This window comes from Saimiri boliviensis, chromosome 12 (genome assembly GCF_048565385.1).
Source record: "Saimiri boliviensis isolate mSaiBol1 chromosome 12, mSaiBol1.pri, whole genome shotgun sequence".
Classification (NCBI taxonomy): domain Eukaryota; kingdom Metazoa; phylum Chordata; class Mammalia; order Primates; family Cebidae; genus Saimiri; species Saimiri boliviensis.
Window position 1 is genome coordinate 35443976 of NC_133460.1, and position 24213 is coordinate 35468188.

General features: G+C 51.4%; 1 protein-coding gene across 16 annotated transcripts in view; it reads right to left on the minus strand.

The window, feature by feature from the left end:
* Nucleotides 1-24213, minus strand: part of CIITA (class II major histocompatibility complex transactivator) — a 61608-nt gene continuing 37395 nt past the window's right edge. For 10 of the 16 annotated variants that reach the window (XM_010339369.3, XM_010339368.3, XM_074382233.1 and 7 more), the window contains exons 6-20: nucleotides 23874-23918; nucleotides 22814-22960; nucleotides 22202-22345; nucleotides 21114-21278; nucleotides 20207-20275; nucleotides 16829-18479; nucleotides 15445-15603; nucleotides 14369-14440; nucleotides 9619-9699; nucleotides 8792-8884; nucleotides 6384-6470; nucleotides 2554-2637; nucleotides 2315-2398; nucleotides 1510-1607; nucleotides 1-980 (exon numbers count right to left, since the gene is read on the minus strand). In XM_010339369.3, coding sequence (XP_010337671.2) covers nucleotides 1532-1607; nucleotides 2315-2398; nucleotides 2554-2637; nucleotides 6384-6470; nucleotides 8792-8884; nucleotides 9619-9699; nucleotides 14369-14440; nucleotides 15445-15603; nucleotides 16829-18479; nucleotides 20207-20275; nucleotides 21114-21278; nucleotides 22202-22345; nucleotides 22814-22960; nucleotides 23874-23918 — 2957 coding nt within the window. In that variant the 3' untranslated portion in view covers nucleotides 1-980; nucleotides 1510-1531. Of the gene's footprint in view, nucleotides 981-1509; nucleotides 1608-2314; nucleotides 2399-2553; nucleotides 2953-6383; nucleotides 6471-8791; nucleotides 8885-9618; nucleotides 9700-14368; nucleotides 14441-15444; nucleotides 18480-20206; nucleotides 20276-21113; nucleotides 21279-22201; nucleotides 22346-22813; nucleotides 22961-23873; nucleotides 23919-24213 lie in introns of those variants that run through there. The other 6 variants (XM_010339372.3, XM_010339371.3, XM_039477969.2 and 3 more) reach the window with 3 other exon arrangements.

Sequence of the window (24213 nt, forward strand, 5' to 3'; positions counted from 1 at the left end):
TGACATTGAAGAGACATTTATAATGTAGTGAAAAAAGACACAGGAAATGAAGCTCTGCTTCCAGTCTGTTCTCCTCTCACCGCCCTTATTAGTGTCCCATGAGCTGTTTCCCTGCTAAGGGCCAGTGCATCTGGCCAGGCCTAGCTTTGGCCTTGGCCAGAAAAGTCAGTGCATCAAGTCCCGCAGAGCCACAGAAGCTGCCACAGAAGCCCAGCCTGTTGCAGTCTGGGGAATTAGCAGGCTGGGGGTTGCCCATCAGTGTCTTCTTAGCACCCGGAGTGCCCTGTCACGGTGTCTGGATCAGAGAGCAGGGTGGAGAAGTACTTTCTCTATGGCTGGTTGTGGTGGCTCATGCCTGTAATCCTACCACTTTGTGAGGCTGCAGTGGGCAGATCACCTGAGGTCAGGAGTTCGAGACCAGCCTGGCCAACATGACAAAATCCTGTCTCTACTAAAAATACCGAAAATTATCTGGGTGTGGTGGTGGGTGCCTGTAATCTCAGCTACTCCGAAGGCTGAGGCAGGAGAATTGCTTGAACCCAGGAGGCGGGGGTTGCAGTGAGCCCAGATCGCTCCACTGCACTCCAGCCTGGGACTGTCTCAAATAAACAAAAAAAAAGAAGTACTTTCTTCCCAGGGTGGCAGGTGCCTGGGCAGGTAGAATGGGGCTGCCTCCGTCACTCTCTCTGGCTTGGCCGTGGCTGTCCACAGTGTCCTGCCGGGAGGGTCTCAGGGCTCCTGGGTGGACCGCAGCTGCCACCAGGCATTCACCCAACTGGGCGCTAAAGGAGCCTGGAGCTGGGCCTATGTCTGTTAGCGGAGCAAGACATGGTTCATTCCGCAGCTGGCAGGGGCTGAACCTGAACCAGCAGGGTCCGGGTGCCAGGATGCTGAGGCTCATGGGATACAGCCTGGAGAAGAGCTGTGTCCACAAGTACCCGGTTCAAGGTCCAGCGCAGTTGGTGTCCTCAGAGAACATGCTGTAGGGGGAGAAGCCAGGAGAGGGGGCTCAGCCAGGACACTTTGGGAAGGGCAGCTTGACACCTGGGAAGGATGCTATCAAGATGGGGGATGGGAGGGGCAGTGGGAATGGAGGGGCTGTGCAGCACCATGCGGGGAGCATAGGGGTGGGGGACAGGACGCTTGTCAAGCAAGTTCCTACGAAGACAAACCCGGAGCATCAGTGCAGCCATCAAGCCAAAACAGCAGCTGGGAAAGCTTGGAGTCCCCAAAAGAAGCTCTTCCAAGTACCGAGGCTGCAGGATGTGGATGGCCAACTTCCCTGTCCCCTGATCTCTAAGCCTGACCACAGGGACCAAGCAGGCAAAGCCCGGAGGACAGCTCCACCGAGCCCAGAGTGGAGATGGAGGGATGTCCCTGATGATGCGAGCATCCGAGGGTGGCGGCCCAGCCCCACCTGTGTCCCGCCCACGCCTTATGAATGCCACCTTCACAAGGACACTGCTCCTGACCCCCTGCGGTTCTCCCCTCCCAAGCACGCTTGGTTACCTTGTCCAGAGCACAGCTGGGATCATCTCAAGCTGATTCGTGAGTCCTGCTGCTGTAGGTGTTCCTGGACACCGAATGGGATGGTGGGCGTCCACATCCTGCAAGGGGGGATGGGACACAGAGCCAGGTTAGAGGAGAGAGGGCGCCCTGGGGCCCCAGTGGCAGCTGACCTCAAATCCCTCCTTCCATCCAGCCTAGAATCTTGGGGACTCTTCCCCTGGCAGGATATAGGACAAAAGTGTGGGTCACGGGGAAAAGTAGAAGCCTAGGAGGCCTGAGATTCCTTTCTGGTTCTGCAGCTGACTTGCTGTGTGACCTCAGAAAGGTGAATTAACTGCTCTGTGCTTTATTCGCCTGTGTCTTAGAAGATGTGAGCGATTATGGAGATGAAATTGCTTTGAAAGAGTATAAAGTTACCAGTGTTGGATATCACGATGACTTGACAAAAGATAAGTTTGAACTATATGAAATTCCCGATTTTACAGGTCAAAAATGGGTGGATGTCCGCAATTTCACATGGTTCAGCCTAATACAGCATTTATTGAGGATTTCTGTGTGCCAAGTACTGATGTTATAAGAGCTTTATAGGGCTTGATTAGCTTAAGCCTCACAAAATCTCCTGGGGTGGATATTATTACCATCCCCAATTTACAGATTAAGACGCTGAGGCCAGAGGGTGAAGTGTCTGCTCACCCAGGGTTGCAGACTGGTGAGGGTAAGAGCATGGTTTGAGCTCTGGGGTCACACTGGGCCACATAACTGGGGACCACGTTGCTATCCACCCACCAAGGTTGCCTGGACTTACGCCAGTGTCTCCACGTGAGGGCACTTCCGAAGGCTGGCGGCGAGCTGCTGGGCCCCGGCGGCTGTGAATTTGTTGTACTGGACGCTGGCGAGAGAAACTCACCTTGAGGCCTGGCCCTTGGGACTCCCCAGCTGCAGACCAAGGCCACCCCCACACCCAGCCCTTCCATGACACCAGGGATAGAACCTGTGTCTCCCACGCCAGGCTGAGCCACCCACCGCCCAGGTTCCCACACTCACTCCATCACCCGGAGGGACACCATGTCTGGAAGCACACGAGCCAGGCTCTCGGCACCGACGTCACAGATGCAGTTATTATACAAGCTGTCAGAAACAGAGGCCAGGGGAAGGGATTGGAGGCCCGTGTGTGGTCAGCCTTCCAGAAGCCACCCCTAGATTACAGAAAAGGCCTGGTCCTGCCATCCCTGGGGAAAGGGAACCAATATTGATTGCCCAGCAGAGCCTGGCATTGTGCCAAGTACTTACTTAGACCATTGGGATGGTTCCCATTTTCCAGATATGAAAATAGAGGCTAGGAATGCATAAGTGACTTGCCCAGAGCTTCTTTCCCCAGATCCTGCTAATTCTCTTGTTCAGGGCTGTGGCGATTGCTTCTAGGGTCTCAGTGTCCCCTGCAGCCTGAGGATCAGCCTCGTGAGAATCATTGCCAACTGGGATTACGGTCCCATTTTAAAGACAGACAAACCAAGGGCCAGAAAGTTAAGGCCATTTCTCTGTGGTTACACAGTGAGCCCAGGAAAACAGTAGGACTAAAAGGAAATCATTTCCTGTCTGACTGTGTGGAAACTCCCAGAAGAACAACTTCCCACGTTCAAATCCCAGCTATGCCTCTTACTGCCTATGTGACCTTTGGGCAAGTGACTCAATGCTTCTGAGACTCAGTTTGCACATCTCTGAAATGGGCATGATTGAGTCATCGTGGGGAGAAGTAAATGAATCAATGCTGTTATAATACTTAAAATATGCCTTGGTTCCTAGAATGAACTAAATGTTAGCTCTGGTCCTGACTACTTCACAGGAACATTGGTGAGGGTTACATGAGTTAACATAGAGGGTGTGACCAGCACTGGGGGTGGGAAGAGAAAAAGCCAGTCACTGGGCCAGCTCCAGCTTCTGCGGCATACTCACAGCCAGCATTAGCAGCACTGAAAATAGCATGATGAATGTCACTGATGCCAACTTCTGCTGTTTACTCGACACCAAGCAGCCTTTTAACAGGCCAGGTGCTGCTGAGGCTATGATTTCAGGGCCATGACTTTGCCATGACTCAGTCTCAGAGCTGCCTTGCAGGGCTGCACATAAAAGCAGCAGGTCTGGTGACTCATGCCTGTAATTCCAGCACTTTGGGAGGCTGAGGCGGGCGAATCACCTAAGGTCAGGAGTTCGAAACCAGCCTGACCAACATGGCAAAACCCATTTCTACTAAAAATACAAAATTATCCAGGCATGGTGGTGCATGCCTGTAATCCCAGCTACTCGGGAGGCTGAGGCAGGAGAATTGCTTGAACCCAGGAGGTAGAGGTTGCAGTGGCCGAGATCATGCCATTGCACTCCAGCCTGGGCAACAAGGGTAAAACTCTGTCTCAGGGAAAAAAAAAAAAAAAAGCTGCAGGTCTACACTGCTGCTAGGTGGATTCAGGCTAAATCAACTCATATCACAGGTCTGCCAGGGCCAGTGCAGAAGCTAGATGGGGTTTTGTGATCTCTGAACACCGAAGACCTTTCCTCCATCCCATGGGAAGAGTAATCTGACCATATTTCATTGATGCCAAGACATATCTGTCACCATCTGAATATCATCGAGATCAGAATGTGTCTTATAACCAATAATGTGTCACAGTTTAAACAGCAGCATTTTGGTCTCATATTGGGGTCTTACAGTGGATGTCATCTTATATTCCATGAAATTATGATGTCTCTTAAAGTGTACATCAGGCTGGGCATGGTGGCTCACACCCAAAATCCCAGCACTTTTGGAGGCTACGGCGAGTGGACCGCTTAGACCCAGGATTTCAAGACCAGTCTGGGCCACATGGTGAAACCCTGTCTCTATTAAAAACACAAAAATAGGCTGGTGTGGTGGCAGGTGCCTGTAATCCCAGCTACTCAGGAGGCTGAGGCATGAGAATCACTCAAACCCAGGAGGTGGAGGTTGCAGTGAGCAGAGATTGTACCACTGCACCCCAGCCTGGGCGATAGAGTGAGACTTAGTCTCAAAAAAAGAAAAAAAAAAAAAAAAAAAAAAGGAAAAAGTGTAAATCAGATCAGGTATCACCTGCACAGCTTCATAGGCCCACCTGCTTTTCCATTCACACTGAAAAAAAAACTGCAAATGCCTCCTGTGACCCACAAGGGCCTCCCTGTGTGATCTGGAGGTCCCTGACCTCCCCTACCTCCACTATCCCCCACCCTCTGTCCCTCATTCACTCCACACAGCCACGGTGGCCCTTCTGACCCTCAAACCCCAGCCTCTTTTTCCACTTAGGGCCTTTGCACCTGCTGTTCTTTCTTCATAGGGTCCTTTTCCCCTAGAGCTTCCCACAAAACAATCACCTCCAGAGAGGTCCCGTACCCTCCTGGGCCTTGTTAATTTCCTTCTCAGCGTGAATCACTGTCTTACAATCTTTTATTTATATATGTATTTAATTCTTACTATGCCAAGAAACCCCAAAGCAAGAACCAAATCTCTCTGGTTCACAGTTGTATCTCTAGTTCCTAGTACAACTATGAAGCAGACAGACTCTATTTTTGCATTTGAGTTTCTTTGCACAGCAAGAAGTAAGTACCTACATAAACAAAACATTGTAAAACAGTGATTTGTGCTGGGAAGGAAACTAACAAGGCTCAGGAGGGTAGAGGACCCAGCTACCCTCCTGAGGCTGAGGTGGAAGGTTCGCTTGAGTCCAGGCAGTGCTGTAGTAAGCCATCATTGCACCACTGCACTCCAACCTGGGCAAGTCCCCCATCTCTAAACAAACAAACAAACAAACAAACAAATAAGGTGGCTGGGCACAGGGACTCACGCCTGTAATCCTAGCACTTCGGGAGGCCGAGGCAGGTGGATCACCTGAGGTCAGGAATTCCAGACCAGCCTAGCCAACATGGCGAAACCCAGTCTCTGCTAAAAATGCAAAAACTAGGGGGGCATGGTGGTGGGCGCCTATAATCCCAGTGAGGCAGGGGAATCACTTGAACCTGGTGGGCAGAGGTGGCAGTGAGTTGAGATCACACCTATTTACTCCAGCCTTGGTAACAGAGCAAGACTCCATCTCAAAAAATGAATGAATTAATTAAAAAAATAAAAAATATCACTTGACTAGCCTTAAAAAAAATAAAAATAAAAAAATAAATAAAATAAAATAATTAAAAAAAAATTTTTTTTAAATAAATAAATAGTAATGGACCAAATGCCATGTTTCCTGGGAATCTGACTCCGGCTACCCTCAGTAAGTGAAGAGCTCTGGGTAAGAGAAGGGAAATTTCTTCCAGCCTGGCGAGTGAGAAGAGCTGGTAATGCTGCGTTGAACGGCTGGTGCTCAGGTCCAAGCTCAGTCCTCTCTTTACCTCCAGGATCACACCAGGGCCTGGCTGGGTCACTCAAAAGCAAGAGGTGCTATGCCAAGGCTTACCAGGAGGTGGCAGTGAAAGCACTGACTAGCACATGAGTGACAAGGCCAACCTGGACTGCCCCTGCGCTGTCAGCCTTCCCGAAGCTACCGCCCCTAGATTCCAGAAAAAGCCTAGTCCTGCTATCCCTGGGGGAAAAGGACCAATATTTATTGCAGAACAGAACCTGACATTGTGCCAAGTTCTTACATAGACCATAGGGATGGTTCCCATTTTACAGTTGTGAAAATAGAGGCTAGGAATGCATAAGCGACTTGCCCAGAGCTGCTTTCCCCAGATCCCGCTAATGCTTTTGCTCAGGGTTGTGGTGATTGCGTCTAGGGTCTTGGTGTCCCCTGCAGCCAGCACGAGGGGGGTTCCCTGCCCTCCGCAGCTCCCCCCGCCCGGCTCAGCACCTGACCAGTAGCCGGGGCCCCACTCACCTTAGCCTGAGCAGGGATGCCGCGAGGGAAGGCAGGGCCTCCGCGAGTTTGCAGGCTCCCACGTCAGTGATGCTGTTCTGGGATAAGCTGCAGGACACAGTGAGGGGAAGGGCTCAAGACCAAACTTGCACGCCTCCCTTTGACCTCCAGGAGAGGTCTAGGTCATAAGCTGTGAACGGTGCTGTCCATAGACTTAAACTACCTCTCAGTAAACAAGACAATGCTCTTAGGTCCTGTGGCCAGGCTGGAGGGCGGAGGTGAGGACGTGGATGGGATGGAGAGCCCATCCTCCTGCCTTCACCTGTCCTGTGATTTTTTTTTTTTTTTTTTTTGAGACAGAGTCTCATTCTGTTGCCAGGTGCCAAGCTGGTGTGCAGTGGCATGATCTCTGCTCACTGCAACCTCTGCCTCCTGGCTTCAAGCAATTCTCCTGCCTCAGCCTCCCGAGTAGCTGAGACAACAGGCATGTACCACTACACCCAGCGAATTTTTTTATTTTTTTAGTAGAGATGGGGTTTTACCACGTTGGTCAGGATGGTCTTGATCTCTTGACCTCCCAAAGTGCTGGGATTGCAGGGGTGAGTCACCATGCCCAGCCTGTCCTGTGATTTTACAACATCCCCTCCTTTCCGTCTGTACCACTTTTCAGCACTGTAATGAAATGTGTTGGTGTTATTTGTTTAACGGCTGTGTCATCATTTCTGCTGGGTTGTGGGCTTCACATGGAGGGGAGCTGTATCTGTTTTCTGTATCCTTGTGCCTAGAGCACTGCCAGGCACATAGTAGGTGCTCAATAAATACTTAAGGTGGCAGGTAAGAAAGAGAGGGAGGGAAGGACTAACGAGGAGAAATCTAGCTTACAGTGTTACCTAGGACACTAGAAATTACTGGAGAAGTCCCAGAGTCCTACAATCAAGGAAAATTGCTAAGTCAATTCCCGTAAATTCTTTGCCATCACAAAACCTTGGTTGTGAAGGGGCGTGTAGGAAGATTTTGATATCCTCTAAGTTCCGTAAAAAATCACGTTCAGCTGGGCATGGTGGCTCATGCCTGTAACCTCAGCACTTTGGGAGGCTGAAGCAGGCAGATCACTTGAGGTCAGGAGTTCAAGACCAGCCTGGCCAACCTGGTGAAACCCCATCTCTACTAAAAATACACAGCTTAGTCAGGTGTGTTGGCACACGCCTATAGTCCCAGCTACTTGGGAGGCTGAGGTGGGAGAATTGCTTGAAACCAGGAGGTGAAGGTTGCAATGAACTGAGATCACGCCACTGTACTCCAGCCTGGGCTACAGAGCAAGACTCTGTCTGGAAAAAAAAAAAAAAAAAAAAAAAAAAATCACATCGAACCAGGCATGCTGACTCATGCCTATAATCCCAGTATTTTGGGAGGCAGAGGTGGGAGGATAGCTTGAGCTCAGAAGTTCAAGACTAGGCTGAGCAACATGGCGAAACCCTGTCTCTACAAAAAAATATACAGATCAGCTGGACGTGGTGCCATTCAACTGTCCCAGCAACTCAGAAAGTTGAGGTGGAAGGATCGCTGGAGCCTAGGAGGTTGAGGCTGCAGTGAGCCGTGATTACACCCTGCACTCCACCCTGGGTTACAGAGTGAGAACTTGTCTCAGAAAAGGAAAAAATTCACATTGATCCTTCTGTATCTTATCCATTTCCAACTTCCCAGAGCCCAGAATAGTTTTTAAAAAGTCTTACTAGACGGGCTCAGTGGCTCATGCCTGTAATCCCAGCACTTTGGGAGGCTGAGATGGGCAGATTCTGAGGTCAAGAGATTGAGACCATCCTGGCCAACATGGTGAAACCTCATCTCTACTGAAAGTACAAAAATTAGCTGGGTGTGGTGGCACATGCCTGTAGTCCCAGCTACTTAGGAAGCTGAGGCAGGAGAATCGCTTGAACCTGGGAGGTGGAGGTTGCAGTGAGCCGAGATCACACCACTGCACTCCAGCCTGGTGACAGAATGAGACTCCATCTCAAAAAAGAAAAAGTTTGACTATTTTGATAATAACGCTTTACTGATAAATCCTAATCTATCTCTCCTATTTCACCCCTAGTATAATTTTCTGTCACTAAACATTAGCTGACTCAATGGGTAAATGAATGAATGAATGAATGAATGAATGAATAAATAAATAGAAGAATTAAGATGTCCTCTGGGGCTGGGCATGGTAGGTCACACCTATAATCCCAGCACTTTGGAAAGCTGAGACCAGAGGATTCCTTGAGGATTCCAGGAGTTCAAGACTGTACAATTCTGACCATAGCACCACACTCCAGCTTGCATGACAGAGTAAGCCCCTGCCTCAAAAAATTTTTTTTAATTATTTTTTTAAAAAGTCAGCTGGACTTTGGGGGCCAGATTCAGCAGGAAGGGAGGCCCAGTCTACTCACTTGAGGGTTTCCAGGGACTTCAGCTGGGGGAAGGTGGCTGAGAGCTGGGAGACTCCCTCGTCCCCGATCTTGTTTTCACTCAGCGCGTCCAGGCTGCAGGTGGAATCAGATGGGGACCATTAGCTAGCATCCAGGGCGTCCCTGGACCCTTCCCATCCCAGTGGGCCTCCTCAGCCCCGGCACCTGCCCTTCCCACCTCCCCAGCTCTAGATACGCCATAGGCAGCCAGCACACTCCTGAGCTTTTCAGACCAGGACTTCATCACCTGGAGGCTCCAACCAGCCCTAGCGTGGGGGTGGGGGCAAAGTCTAACGCGTGATGGACGCGAATCCCTGTTTGGCTTCTTGGGAATCCCCTGAAGCTGCACAAGGTCCTTAACCTCCATTGTCAAGTAGGATCATGCTCCCCAAACCCTCCCTAGCTGAATTGCTGAGAGCAGCATATGAGGCTTCGATGGAAAGAGTTTCAAAGGTCACAAAAGGATCTACAGTTTTTTTATTATCGGGGATTCCCATCTGCTGTTTCCTCCCTGCAGTGGAGTCATCTCATCACTTGTGTGACAGTCACACTGAAGATGCAGTAGGCGGAACAGTGCAAAAACGGGACAAAGAGAGGGCTTTTCTCTCTGCACATGCCTTGGGGGGAGGGTCTGGGGTTGTCAAATTGCAGAGGTTGCTGGGCACTGTAGCATGCACCTGGGGTCCCAGATACTCAGGAGGCTGAGGCAGGAGGACCATGTGAGCCCAGGAATTGGAGGCTGCAGTGAGCTATGATGTCAGAACTGCACCTAGGTGTTGAGGGGAAGGGGTCCCAGAGTTTATACTCACTCCAGATGCTGCAGGGAGGAAAAGGCCATGAGGATCCGCACCAGTTTGGGGAAAGCCCGGGGGCCTGAGATGGGGCCCAGCCTACGAGGCAAAGAGCAGAGGTTGTGACTCAGACAGTCACAACCCCTCGTTCGGCCCATGGGTGGGGCAGAGACAAGGCACAGAAGTCAGGCCCTGTCTGAGGCCCCCCTCCTCCTTTCCACCCCAGCCTCTCAATTCCCTGCAACCCTTCCACGGAGGACCCCAATCTTCTGCTGGGGGCAGATTTCACAGCCCCCCATAAGAGGCCTGCTGAGGCTGCGAACAGTGGCTCGTGCCCGTCATCCCAGCACTTTGGGAGGCCAAGGTCAGAGGATCGCTTGAGCCCAGGAGATTGAGACCAGCTTGGGCAACATAGCGAGACTGTCTCTACAAAAAATACAGTAATTAGCTGGGGGTAGTGGCATGTCCTATGGTCCCAGCTTCTTAGGAAGCTGAGACGGTAGGATGGCTTGAACCCGGGAGGTGGAGGAGGCAGTGAGCCACGATCACACCACTGCCTTGCAGCCTGGGTAAGAAGAGTGAGACCCTGTCTCAAAAAAAAAAAAAAAAAAAAAAAAAAAAAAAAAAAAAGAGGTCAGTTGGGCTCCCAGCTTGGGGCTCCTGGCTTTTGTCTCTAAGTAGAGAGCCAATTCTTACTCTTCCCAACATCCAGAGATACCTTCTCCCTCCCCAGCCCGGGGAAGGTGTCCCGTCTGAGACATGCTGGGTCCTTCCCTCAGCCTAGGTCTATCTCATTTACTCCTCAAGACTGAGCTATGGGCTCGTCTTGTCTGCATTTTACATATAGGGAAGCCGAGGCGCAGGGACAAATAGCTCACACAAGGTTACACAGCCTGGATTGACATTGAGATCAGACTTCAAGGGGATGAGAAAAATACGGACAATGAAGGGCTGTTTTGTTTAGTTAAAAAATACGGTTAAATACATTCCATGCAAAAAATGGTCTTTTATTCTGTAATTATGTCCCTCTAACTTTTTCAATATTAAAATGATAAATCTTTCGGTGCCAAAATATTATCGGGCCAGCAGTGGGCGTTTTGCTACTTGTTTGTTTGAATGAGTATCCCCGACAAACAAAAAACAGTGACCGCACGGTCACTCAAATTCATTCTGAAACGTCCTCGGCCTCTGAAGTTCTCAAGTCTGAGAACCAGTGGCCTAGCAAAAGGCCACAGGATCAGAGTTTGACTGCACGATCTGCCACATGGCTCCCTGCCGAGGGCTTTGGCAAGTCCCTTCACCCCTGAGTCTCCGTCTCCTTAAATATTTCCCCCCAATCTTATGAGGTTCTTGGATTAAGGAATTCAATGTTACATATTAACCGCTTGCCTCCTCTGTGCCAGGCCCGGGGGGAAGGTTGTAGGTCAAATAGACAAAAATTCCTGCCTTCTGGGTGCTGACATTCCAGTGGGGAAGACAGACAGATAATCAAGGAAATATGAAAGTGAGCTGATGTTTGAGACACTGAATCATTTGGAAGTTTACAGTGGCGAGGTGGATGGAGTTTCTTTTTTAATTTTTTTAAGACAGAGTCTCACTCTATCACCCAGGATGGACTGCAGTGGCGCAATCTCGGCTCACTGCAAACTCCATCTCCCAGGTTCCAGCAATTCTCCTGCCTCAGCCTCCCAAGTAGCTGGGACTACAGGTGCCCGCTACCACGCCCAGATAATTTTTTTTTTCTTTTGGTATTTTAGTACAGATGGGGTTTCACCATGTTGGCCAGGCTGGTCTCAAACTCCTGATCTCGTGATCCGCCCGCCTTAGCCCCCCAAAGTGCTGGGATTACAGGTGTGAGCCACAGTGCCTGGCTGGAGTTTTATTTTTAACCATGAGGGTCAGAAAAGGCCTCACTGAATAAAGACCAGAGAAGCTGAAGGCATGGGCTGGGCAAATATCTGGGGAGAAGTGTTCCAGCAGAGGGCATAGCTGGTGCAAAGGCCTGGAGCCAGGAGCATCCCTAAGAGGTTGAAAACCAGCAAGGAGTCCCTGTGGCTGGAATGGGGAGAGCACGGGAGAGAGTGTAGGGGATGAGGGTGAACACGCGAGTGGGGACAGAATTGGAAAAGGACTCTGTGTACAAGCGGAGTCCCTGCAGGGTTTTGAGCAGCTGAGCAGCCTGATATGACAGACAGATGAGGTCTACAGGGTGCCTTGCACGGTAGAAGCCAGAGAAAATGCCAGAAATAGTCTTTTCCTTCCTTCCTTCTTTCCTTCCTTCCTTCCTCAGAACCTCCTCCGGGGCTTCTAGTCTCCAGATGGCTGGTCACCCGGCTCTAGGCTGTTCCACCCATGACTGTTGCCCCCAGAGCACAGTTCCGATCTGGAACTAGGGGCTTTTTCAGCTGAAAATAATTTAAGGCCAAAAAGGGCCCTCTGTGATTGTTTTCAGACATTTCCCCTTTTCAGCATCATTTTTACCTCTGCACAAATTTAGCACCTTGTCTCTGTTCAAAACAAGAGACACTGGCTTTTTTTTTTTTTTTTTTTTTTTTTCCCTGGGGCAGACGGGAAGCAGTAATCAGGGGGAGCTGATAGCTTATGGGTGACCAGCTGGGGGACCATGGGCAAGTCACTTAAACCTCACCAGGCCTCAGTCTCCTCATCTGTAAAATGGGGAAGATGATGACTGTCTGTCTCCCACTGTAGTTCTTGAGATTAATCAGATTATATATAAAATGTACTGAATAGGCCGGGTGCGGTGGCTCATGCCTGTAATCCAAGCACTTTGGGAGGCTGAGGTGGGTGGATTACCTGAGGCCAGGAGTCAAGACCAGCCTGGACAACATGGTGAAACCCCGACTCTACTAAAAACACAACAATTAGCCAGATGTGGTGGTGCGCACCTGTAATACCAGCTGCTTGGGAGGCTGAGGCAGGAGAATCGCTTGAATCGGGAGGTGGGGATTGCAGTCAGCCGAGATTGCACCACTGCACTCCAGCCTGGATGACAGAGCAAGGCCCCACCTCCAAAAAAAAAAAAAAATGCACTGAATATACCACGGGCATTTAAAAATTCCTTCCTAACCGTTAGATGATCTAGACCTCTATCAAGGAACAAACATTCATTTAGCTTTTTCCATGGAAGGAGCTTAGGGGCAGGCTGACCTGACTTTGGATAAATAATAAAAAAGTCTCTTGTTCTCAGTGTTGCCATCTGTACAATGGGGAGCTGACGACAATCCGTCCAGAGGAGGATCGCCTGAGATAATAGAGAGGGAGGTGAGTTGCAAATTTAAAAGCCTGTTCTGTCCAGGTGCGGGGGCTCACACCTGTAATCCCAGCACTTAGGGAGGCTGGGGTGGGAGGATCACTTGAACCCAGGAGTTCGAGACCAGTTTGGGCAATACGATAAAACCCTATTTCTATAAAAAATACAAAAATTAGCCAGGTGTGGTGATGCGTGCCTGTAGTTCCAGCTAATAGGGAGGCTGCAGTGGGAGGATCACTTGAGCCCAGGGAAGTTGAGGCTGTGGTAAGGTATGATTGCACCATTGCACTCCAGCCTGAGTGACAGAGTAAGACTCTGTTTCAAAAAAGAAAAAACAAACAAACAAAAAAACGGAAGAAAAGAAAGAGGAGGAGAGGGGAGGGGAGGGGAGGGGAGGGGAGGGAAATAAGACGGAGGGAGAAAGGGAGGGAGGGAAGGGAAGAAAAGAAAGAAGGAAGGAAAGAGAGAGAGAGAAAGGAAAAAAGATAGCAGGAAAGAAGGAGAAAGAAAAAGGAAGGAAGGAAAAAGAAAGAAGGAAAGAAAGAAGGAAGGAAGGAAGGAGAGGCTATGTTCCGACAGATATAATAATTTCTGATACGTATTGGGCTCTCTTGGGGCCCATGTACGGTAGGCTGCCCCCACTCAGACACAACTGGACTCCCTAGAGCCCTGCCTGGGTCTCCATTCCTGCCACCCCAGCAGCACTGGCCAGGATGTTGGCCCCCAGCCCTGGCTGCACATAGGGTGACCAGCTGTCCCAGTTTGCCTGGGGCTGAGGGGTTTCTTGGAACACGGGACTTTCAGTTCTCAAACCAGGACAGTCCCAGGCAAGTAGGGATGCTTGTTCATCCTAGCTGCACATCAGAACCTCCTGGGAATCCTTCAAACTGGAGGAAAGATTCTTCCTGGGGAGGTCATCCCTTCACTATGGAAGTAAACAAGCTCAGGCACGATGGCCGTTGCACAGTTCCTGGCCACAGGAGTGAAAAGGACCCCATAGTAGTCATAGTGGCATCTCCCATGTAAGGTTGGGGACACATTGGGACCTTTTCTGATCCCTGACCAAATTATAATTCCCGAAAGGCCTTTCTGACTCCCCTTCTCGCCGCTCGGCTCATTCTTTATCCTCACTGAAGCTTCAATGGAAATATCACCTCCTCCAGGAAGTCCCCCTGACCTCTTCCAGAGGGAAGTTGATTAGACTGTCAGCTCATTGAGGACAGCAGCCTCAGCCATTCAAGTGCTCAATACATCTGTTGAATGAGTGATGGAATGACCATGTAAACCAGAAAATGGGTCCATTAGCTTCAAATCCCAGAACCTTGAGCATTTGCCCAGACAGGCCACTATCCAGCTGCTGGAAGCTATTTCCAAAGTGGTGGGTAAGAGGGCAAGAATGACCCTGGAGATCCATCCCCATGCAGGTGCTACAAGCCCAGCTAATGGTGCAGGGAAAACTTTGTGCAGACCCACGAGACAATCCATCCCTTTGCTTACGCAAACTCCAGTTTCTTTAGATCCCGAACAGCAGGGAGTTCCCCAGCTGTGTCTTCTGAGGAACTTCTCGTCCTGGAGAGAACAGACAATGTTAGGGGAAGTAGGCACTGCTGTCACTGAGCCTTTACCCACAGGTCTCATGATGGCTGCCCCAGTGCCCCAATTCCCCCCGGGGAGGGGGGTGAATTCCTTTCCTTGGGGCTGCTGCTGTCCTCCTGTTAAAGAAAGATCTGTCTGGGTGTGGTGGCTCATGATTATAGTCCTAGCACTTTGGGAGGCTGAAGCAGGAGGATTGCTTGAGGCCAGGTGTTCAAGACCGGACTGGACAACATCGCAAGATCTCTGTGTCTACAAACACTTAAAAAATCATCCAGTGTGACGACATGCACCTATTATCTCAGCTACTGGGGAGGCTGAGGCAGGAGGAACGCTTGAACTCAGGAGTTCTGAAGCTGCAGTAAGCTATGACCGCACTACTGTACTCCAGCCTGCTAGACAGAATGAAACCCTGTCTCTAAAAAATAATAAAAATAAAAATAAAAGATCTCAGGACTGTATCTTTCACAGAAATGAGCCTCAGCTTAGGCACTTACCAGGACCTATCCCAGACAGCATGTAAGAGGTGCTCAAAGAATGTATGATGAAGGAATGAATGAAAGACAGTTAACTTGTTCTATAATCAAGTTTTGTCTGCCTTCTGGACCTTAGCTCTGCCATCTACAAATTCAGGACAACGGTTGTCCTAAATGCTTCAAAGGGCGGCAGTAGGTGTCATTTCTGTTACTAGATACACGTAACACAGCCATCCTTGTTAAATCCTAGGAGGCGAGAAGTTCTCCATGGCTTTAGCTAGGACTTGGGCACATGATGGCAAGTTATGAATGCAGTAAAGTTTTCAGTCCTGGAGGGTCTGCCTAGTCAGCGAGAGGTTCTGGGTAGCCACTGCCCAGAAAGAAGGCATGGGATAACGCAAATAACAGGGGACCCTGGAAATGCCCAGGACAAGTTTGATAATGGGTCCTCCATGTCCTCAACCTGCATGGCCTGAACCCCCTCCCATCCCCCTCTCCCCTCACCTCTGAGTCTGCACGAGCTTTCCCAGGTCTTCCACATCCTTCAGGGACTTGGCTTTGAAAGGCTCGATGGTGAACTTCTCTTCTGCTGCCTGAAGTAGCTTGGTCTCCCCACGCTGCCGCAGGGACTCCCACAGCGCCACTGTGTCACTCAAGGCAGCCCTGTGGAGGGAGGGCCTCAGACCCAGGCATGGTAACCAGGCTAGACCTTAATGGAAGGGCAGCTCCATAAGGGCCCTCTGTCCTACTAAGATACTTTCCTTCCTTAGCTCAACCTCTACCTTTCCCAGAAAGCCTTCCATGACCACTTTAGCCTTTGTTGAGTCCTACTTTCTTACAACTCTCATGATGGTTTTCTTTCCCTTTTTGCTCTGGCTACCAGGAAGCTCACTGCCAAATTCTTGGCACAATGATGTAGGACTTTACAGCTTGGGCAAAGTATGTTTGGGGGGAATATGGAAGCAATCCTCTGGAGACTAAGCTGAAATGTTCAAGCAGATTGCAGACTGACTTACTGAAGCCAAATTAAGGAATTTAGACTTCATCCTGACAGTGGTGGAGTGTCCTTGAAGGATCATAAGCAGAGGTAGGATATAATAGGACTCAAGTTCTGAGAGGATTGCTCTGGTTGCTGAATATCAAATGGAGTGGAAAAGGAAAGATTGGAGGCACAGAGTCCAAGGGGGAGGCCATAGCTTTACTGTAAGCATGAGAAAATGGTGGCGTACTCCACAGGTGGAAAGAATAAACAAATTGGAGCCCAGGTCAGTCTCTGATTCCAGCCATGTCCCAGTGAATGGCACATGGTGGGGTCTCAAATATTTATTGGAAGAATGCCACTGCCTCTCACTTGCTGTGTGGCTTTAGGCAAATGGCTGCCCCTCTCTGAGCCTCCACATCCTCACCTTAAAAATGAAGATGATCAGGCCAGGTGCAGTGGCTCACCCCTGTAATTCCAGCACTTTGGGAGGCTGAGGTGGGTGGATCACCAGGCCAGGAGCTGGAGACCAGCCTGACCAACATGGTGAAACCCCGTCTCTACCAAAAATACAAAAATTAGCTGCGCATGATGGTGCGTGCCTATAGTCCCAGCTACTCAGGAGGCTGAGGCAGGAGAATCGCTTGAACCCAGGAGGTGGAGGTTGCAGTGAGCTGAAACGGTGCCCCTGCACTCTGCACTCTGCACTCTAGCCTGGACAACAGAGCAAGACTCTGTTTCAAAACAAAACAAAACAAACAAACAAACAAAAAACGGAGGAGAGAATCCACTCTGCCCCACTCGGCTGCTGTGCATACGAAGACCCCACAGAGTGAGCACTGGGCTTGGCACCAAGACCACAGTTAATGGCCAACACACCGTGCCCCTTCTCCTGGCCCCTGGCCCCACCTGAAATGAGTGACGCAGCTGAGTCCCACGAGGCTCCCCAGTCCCGAGGGGTCAATGCCAGTGCTGCGGAGATCCAGGGAGAAGTCTCGGCCCGCCGCCTCCAAGGCCTTGCCCAATACATGTGCGTCGGGAGGTGTGAGCCGGGTGCCCAGGAACGAGAGGCGGGCGGGGAGCTCCTGCACCACGTGCCGCCAAATCCCAGCCTCCTCGGCCTCGTGGGCGCAGTGCAGCAGCTCCAGCAGCTGACGAGCCCGCAGGGTCCCCGGCTGCAGCCGCTTCAGGTACTTCGCAAGCACTTTCTGCTTCCTGTCCGCCAAGGCAGCCGCCGATGGCCCCACCAGGGCTCCCAGGCAGCGGGTGGGAGGCTGGAAGATCAGCCCCACCAGAAAGCGTGGCACGCCCTCCAGCCAGTTGTCATAAGGCCTCTTCTTCCTGGGGGTCAACGCCAGATACTGCGGGAGCTCCTTGTCCTTGATTTCGCCGCTCAGAGCCAGCCACGTGGCCGCCAGGAAGCACTGCAGGAGGAAGCTGCAGAAGGCCAGCTCAGACGCTGTGGCCCCCGGCGGGTGCTGCACTAAGCCTTTGGCCAGTGCCCAGGTCCTCACGCCTGCGGATGGGAAGTGGTCCTCCCGTAGGGTGCTTTGGTGTCTGCGGCCCAGCTCCCAGGCCAGCTTGGCCAGCTCTGCCAGGGCCCCCGGGGGACCGTCGCGGGCTGCAGGGCCCAGCAGGCCGACATAGAGTCCCGTGAGCGTGGAGGGCAGCTCGGCGTCCCCACCCAGCTCCAGCAGTGCCTCTGAGAGCTGGCACACTGCCTGGCACAAAGTAGGGCTGTGGCCATGACTGAGGAGAAATGGCCGGTCCCGGAGGAGTGCCAGGGCTCTGGCTTGCTGCTCGGTCTTCCCCGAACACTCAAAGTAGCGCATCACATAGGCCTGGGCCTGCTCCATGGAGAAGCCGGAGAGCTCAAACAGGGCATCGGCCTTGCTCAGGCTCTGGGTCAGGCGGCCCCGGGGCCGGGTGGTGAGGAGGAGGGTGCAGCCTCGGAGCAGCTTCCTCTGGAAAAGGCCAGCCAGCAGCCCTCGCAGGGAGCAGGGCTCTGAGGGCGCCGGTCCGCACGTGCTGTGCAGGAAGCTGTCTTGAGCTTCCAGCTTCTCGAAGGCGTCTAGGATGAGCAGCACGCGGTCAGGCCTCTTCAAGATGTGGCTGAAGACCTCGTCGTCTGCCACGAGTGGCCGTGGACCCAGGGAGAAGAGCAGATCCTGCAGGCGGTAGGCATCGCCGGGACGGTTCAAACAGTGGCAGGGGACAGAGAAGACGAAGTCGTACTGGGGAAGCCGGCCACAAGCCCAGGCACGGCTCACTGCCCCAGCCCAATAGCTCTTGCCCTGACCAGCTTTGCCCAGCACGGCAATCACTTGTGTCTCACGCGGCCGCCGGCGCTCCCTGGCAGCCAGCAGCACCCCAGCCAGGCCTCCGTGGGCCAGCTGCCGCTCTGCCCAGTCTGGCGTGGCAAGTTCCCGCTCCAGGCTCTTGCTGCTGCTCCTCACCAGCTTGGCACGCACCAGATCCGCCTCCACCAGGATGCCATCCGGGCCTGCTGGTTCAGTCTGATATGTGTCTTGCAGCAAGCGGTAGAACTGCTCCACTGACTCTGCAAAGGCCAGGGGCGTGTCAGGAAAGGGGGATGCGAGAGGCAGGGCCAGGGCTCACCTCCACGAGGCCAGCACTACCGCCGTCATCTACATCTGTTCCCCACACAGTTTTTTTTTTTTTTAAGACAGAGGCTGGCTTTGTCACCCAGGCTGGAGTGCAGTGGTGTGATCACAGCTCACTGCAGCCTCAACCTCCTGGGCTCAAGCGATCCTCCCAACTCCACCTCCCAAGTAGCTGGGAACACAGACATGTGATGCCATGCCCAGCTAATTTTTTGATTTTTTTGTAAAGATGGAGTCTTACTATGTTGCCCCAGCTGGAGTTCAATGACACAATCATGGCCCACTGCAGCCTCAACCTTGCAGTCTCAAGTGATCCTCTTGCCTCAGCCTCCTGAGTAGCTGGGACTACAAGTGCCCACTGTCATGCCCAGATAATTTTTCTTTTTTGTGGAGATAAAGTCTCACTATGCTGCCCAGGCTGGTCTTGAACTCCTGGGCTTGAGCAATCCTTCCACCCTGGCCTCCCAAAGTGCTGGCATTACATGTGGGAGTCACCACATCTGGCCACCATACAGTCTTCATTAACTGCTTCATTCAGTCACCCAGATACTCATTCACTCATTTCCATACCCATTCATTCATTCACTCATCCTCTCTCTCGTTTATCTGTCCACTCCTTTTAGGTCTTTTCTATCTCTCTCTTTTTTTTTTTTTTTTGAGATGGACCTTGCTCTATTGCCCAGGCTGGAGTGCAATGGCGTGATCTCTGCTCACTGCAACCTCCACTTCCTGGGTTCAAGCGATTTTCCTGCCTCAGCTTTCCAAGCAGCTGGGATTATAGGCACACACCACAACGCCTGGCTAATTTTTGTATTTTTAGTAGAGATGGGGTTTCACTATGTTGGCCCGGCTGGTCTTGAACTCCTGACCTCAGGTGATCTGCCTGCCTTGGCCTCCCAGGTGCTGGGATTGCAGGCCTGAGCCACCGCACTGGCCACCTTCTCTCATTCCTTTATTTACTCAGTAACCTTTTTCTTCTCTCGTTCACTACTCACTCACCATGGGGAGGTCATGAGAGGGAGTGGTAAGAATTAAGGCAGTGGAGCCCACGTGTCTGGGTTCAAATCCCGGCTCTACCACTTGTTGGAGCAATCCTGAGCATGCTATACATCCCACCATGCCTCAGTAGCCTCATCTGGAAAATGGGGATAATATTGGGGTTGTGTGAGACTTTAATGACTTAATATATCTAACATGCTTAGATCAGTGTGTGAGAGCAAGCATTTAGTAACTTAGCAATTCTCCTATTCATTGGTTTATTCCTACTTTCCATCGCTCCCACCCTCATCAACGTCTCACTTCGTCCACTCATTCACTCTGTTAACCACTGCCCCTTCATTCCTTCTCTCAGCCTGAAAATGAGATGTCCGTGCCCGAGGGTGACCTTCAGGTGGCAGGTGATATATATCATATTTCTGGAGTCATTAGCAAAATGAAACACATCCACCGTGAACTGAAGTGTATCTTGCTTATTGAAGGGCAGCTTTTCAATGAATATTGTGTGAGGGAGTGGTAGAGTGAACGCTGCAAGTGATGGCATGATCAAATAAGTGAATGAATGAATGAATGAATGAATGAATGAGTGTGTGAGCCAACAAAGAAGGGATTGAATAAGAATCAAGTGAATGAGTGATGTGAAGCCAGAACCCGGGCCACCACTCACCAGGCCATTTTGGAAGTTTGTTAGAGCCCTCTCCAGCTGCCTGGCACTGGGTGGGGGACGTCTTGTGCTCTGGAGATGGAGAAGCAGGGCCAGAGTTAGGGTGAGGATTACCCCTGGGGATTCCCCTCCCTCTGGGCCACTCAGTCCTTACAGCCTTCATGAGCTGACTTTCCCAAGATGGAGGTTATAAGACAGAGGCCTGAGGCCATATCCATTGCAAAGATGTCTTTCTTTGGCCAGCTATACTTAAAAAAATTTCACCCATTTTTAAAAAAATCACAGTATCAGGCTGGTAATCCCAGGACTTTGGGAGGCTGAGGCGGGTGGATCACCTGAGGTCAGGAGGTGGAGACCAGCCTGGCCAACATGGTGAAACTTGTCTCTACTAAAATTACAAAAATTAGCCAAGTGTGGTGGTACACACCTGTAGTCCCAGCTGCTCGGGAGGCTGAGGCAAGAGAATCGCTTGAACCCAGAGGGCGGAGGTTGCAGTGAGCTGAGATCGCACCACTGCATTCCACCCTAGGAAACAGAGCGACAGTCCATCTCAACAATATATAAATAATAAAATAAAATAAATTAAATTAAAAATAAAAATCACAGTATCTATGTAAAAATCAGGGTTTTCAGCTTCAAAAAATCTGGCCACATTGTCTGGCTTTTTCTGCTGAGTAACAAGCAGCTGAAGACTGGTGGCTCTGTTCGGATGGGATTTGGATTCTCCAGCTGTCCCCTCCCCCACAACCATGACCCGACTCCCCCGAGACTCTCCCTGTCCTGTCTGACCCCTAAACATGACCTGCAGTCCCTTCAGGCAGCTCTGCTTGTGGATCTTATCTGAGACCATTCCTTCCCCAGGGCCTCGATCCTGCTTCCAGTGCCTGTCACAGGTCCCAAGGGTCCTCACCTGTCACATTTGCTCGGGAGGTCAGGGCAGGTTCAGGCATGCTGGGCAGGTCAGTGGCTGATGGAGCGAAGGGGCTGGTGGAGCCTGGCCGGTCTGGGGATGTCGGGAGGCCGTGGACAGTGAGTCCACTGGGAGAAGGTGGTTGACTGGCCTGGGGCACCTCACCTACATTGGGGGTGGAGAGAGGTGTTGAGGACAACCAGGCATTCATTCCAGAAATGCAGTTGGGTCACCCCTACTCCTATCCGGGCTGTGGAGCTCAGGAAGTCTGGAGAGAGGAGAGGAGAACTTCCAAAGGAGGACATTTCAGGACAGAGCCGAGGAAAGAGCTCTGGAGTTACATCTAGCTCCTGCAAACTTGCTTTTCCCATCTGTGAAAAGGGCACAATGAGCTCTCAAGGAGCTTAGGGCAGGTGCTACTATAGCACTCTTCCTTCTGTATGGTTAGTACTCATTTTCCTAGATGTTGGGAACTGCTCCTCTGCTTCTGGGACACCAGTGCCTTTTACTGAAACTATCATGCAACCATGAATGGATGCTCTGGACTTGAGTGGAAGCATCCTCCTGGCCTCATCCCTGAGAGCCCAAACACAACTTCCCTGGGACAATTCACAACCCCTCAGTGTGGGGGGCCAGTAGGGACCATTTTACTGATTAGGAAACAAGACAAATCAGAGAAAGCTATGCAAGGATGCACACCAAACTATTCACATCAGTATACTAAAAGAGTGAGAGAGTCAATTCTCGTAAGCATTGCTTATCATTAGCTTATTGATGAGCACGTATTGATGTTGCAATTTAAAAACAAAAATGTTTAAAAAAATAAGAAAAAGCTAAGGGTCAGAAGGGGAAAGCAACATAATGGAAGGCCACACACCACTCTTGGTCATGCACCCAGACCGCCTTAGGAATCTGCTCCTCTGCTCTGATTTTTGGGAAATGGGGACAGAGAAAGTTGTACCAGGGAGGGAGGATCATGAGAAGGTGCTAGGGCATCACTGCCAAGTGCATGCAGTATGTGGAGGATGAGGTCAGGGAGTAGTCAGGTAGGAGGGAGAGGTGGTTGGGGAGCCAGGCCCTGTACTCACTGTGGTAGATGAATATACTGGAGCCTCCTGTCCCAGCCCCAGAGATTTGCCAGAACCCCTGGGGCAGAGTGGAGAGGGTGGGGATGAACTGGACAGGTCCCTCGGGGAGATTCAGGCAGCTCAGCGAGGAACTGGAGGAAGGCACTGCAAGAGACACAGGCGGCGAGCTGGGATCTTGCATAGCACCTGTGTTTGTAATTCTGCTTTTGCTTATTTGATTAATGTCTGACTCCCCTAAAGGGCCCTAATTTCCCTAGGAGCAGCAGCTGTGTCTGTCCTGCCCTGCTGGCATTCTTAGCACCTAGCAGAGCAGGTGGTACAGAGAAGGGGCTCCATGAAAAGCTGATGAATGAATGAGGCTTGCAGGTGAATGCCCTAATCGGTGGAGATTCCCTCCTAAGCGTCACGTGGACGTGCTTCCTTCCGAGGCGTGTTCTCTGGTAGGGACTGAGCTGCTGGGGGCCCCAAGAATAAAACTGGCTGGCACAGAGGTGAGTGACACTGATAGGGTCGGGGAGAGGGGAGATTCAGTTCCTGGCAGTCTTAGTGTCAACTCCTCAGCCACCTCCCAAGAGGGAGAAAGCCCGCCCTCTCCAAGCCCCGCTAACATACTGGGTGTCTGGTAGGTTTCTTCCAGGTGAGTCTGGCCGGAGGCTGGCTCCTGGTTGAACAGAGCAGGCGGTAGCAGGCAGGGCAGGGTGGAGGAGTCACTTACTGGCCCCATGAGAAAACTGCCAGTCACTACAGTGGGGGGCTCAGCTGTGAGAAAGGGGGCTGTGTTAGAGGCTGGTGCCTGGAGGGGACCTTCCTGGGAATGGGGAGAGTTCCAGAATGGCGTGGATCTCTCTCCTAGCAGAGGAAATGCTTGTCTTTTTCTTAGCCCTGGCTGCAGCTGTGTTGATCAGCAACCACTCTCTGCCAGGCAGCCCCCTAGTCCTCTCCTTGTGACTTGGCCCTGAGAGCTTTGCTGAGCAGGACCCTAGGGCCTCCGCGTGAAGCCCTGAGGCCAAAGAGAACTTTGAACAGGCTGTTAGCTCCAGGCCCCTACCACCTCCCACACACAGCTGTGAGCCCCTGAGGGGACCCTAAGAGGCCTCAAGCTCTCAGGCTCTGCCCAAAGAAGGGCAGGGGCTGCACCATCCCCGTCAGACTTGGGCCAGGAGTTCAGTCTCTTCCACTTTTTCTTTCTTTCTTTTTTTTTTTTTTTTTTGAGATGGAGTCTCACTCTGTCACCCAGGCTGAAGTGCAGTGGCGCAATCTCGGCTCACTGTAACTTCCACCTCCCGGGTTCAAGCGATCCTCCCACCTCAGCCTCTCAAACAGCTGGAACTACAGACACACACCACCACATCCAACTAATTTTTGTATTTCTAGTAGAGATGGGGTTTTGCCATCTTGGCCAGGCTGTTCTTGAACTGATGACCTTGTGATCCACCTGCCTCAAGTGCTGGGATTACAGGTATGAGTCAGCGCACCTGGCCCCAATTTCTTCCATGTAATAGGAATATTTAAGATGGGAGGGATTTGTCTCCCTCATCAGATTAGGAACTACTTGAGAACAGGGATCACTTCACCATCGTGGGGTCCAGTTTATTTGAGCACTTAGGAATACCCCAGCTTCCCTGCCAAGATAGCCACACCTTCTCAACCCCAGCCCATCTGCCCTGCTCACCTGGCTTCCAGTGCTTCAGGTCTGCAGGAAGCTCCTCTGGGAAGGCTGCAGAGAGAACACGTGGTCAGCTGCCCCAGGGAGAGGGCATCCCAAGCCAGGAGGGGCTCAGGGCCTCAGCAGGCCATACGGCCTTAACTCCAAGGCTGGGGAGTGGTCTTGAGGAGTCCTTTCACCTCCCCTTCCTCTAGCCATTCCAACCCCAGCTCCTTGGCTTGAACCTAAACCCTGTCTCAAAGCAGCGCAGACAGTGCAGCAGCAGAAGAGGCTGAGCCACAGAGAAGACAGAACACGGGGTTGAGCTGAAAAACAAAAGAAAGCAGCCTGCTTTTGAATCCCGTCC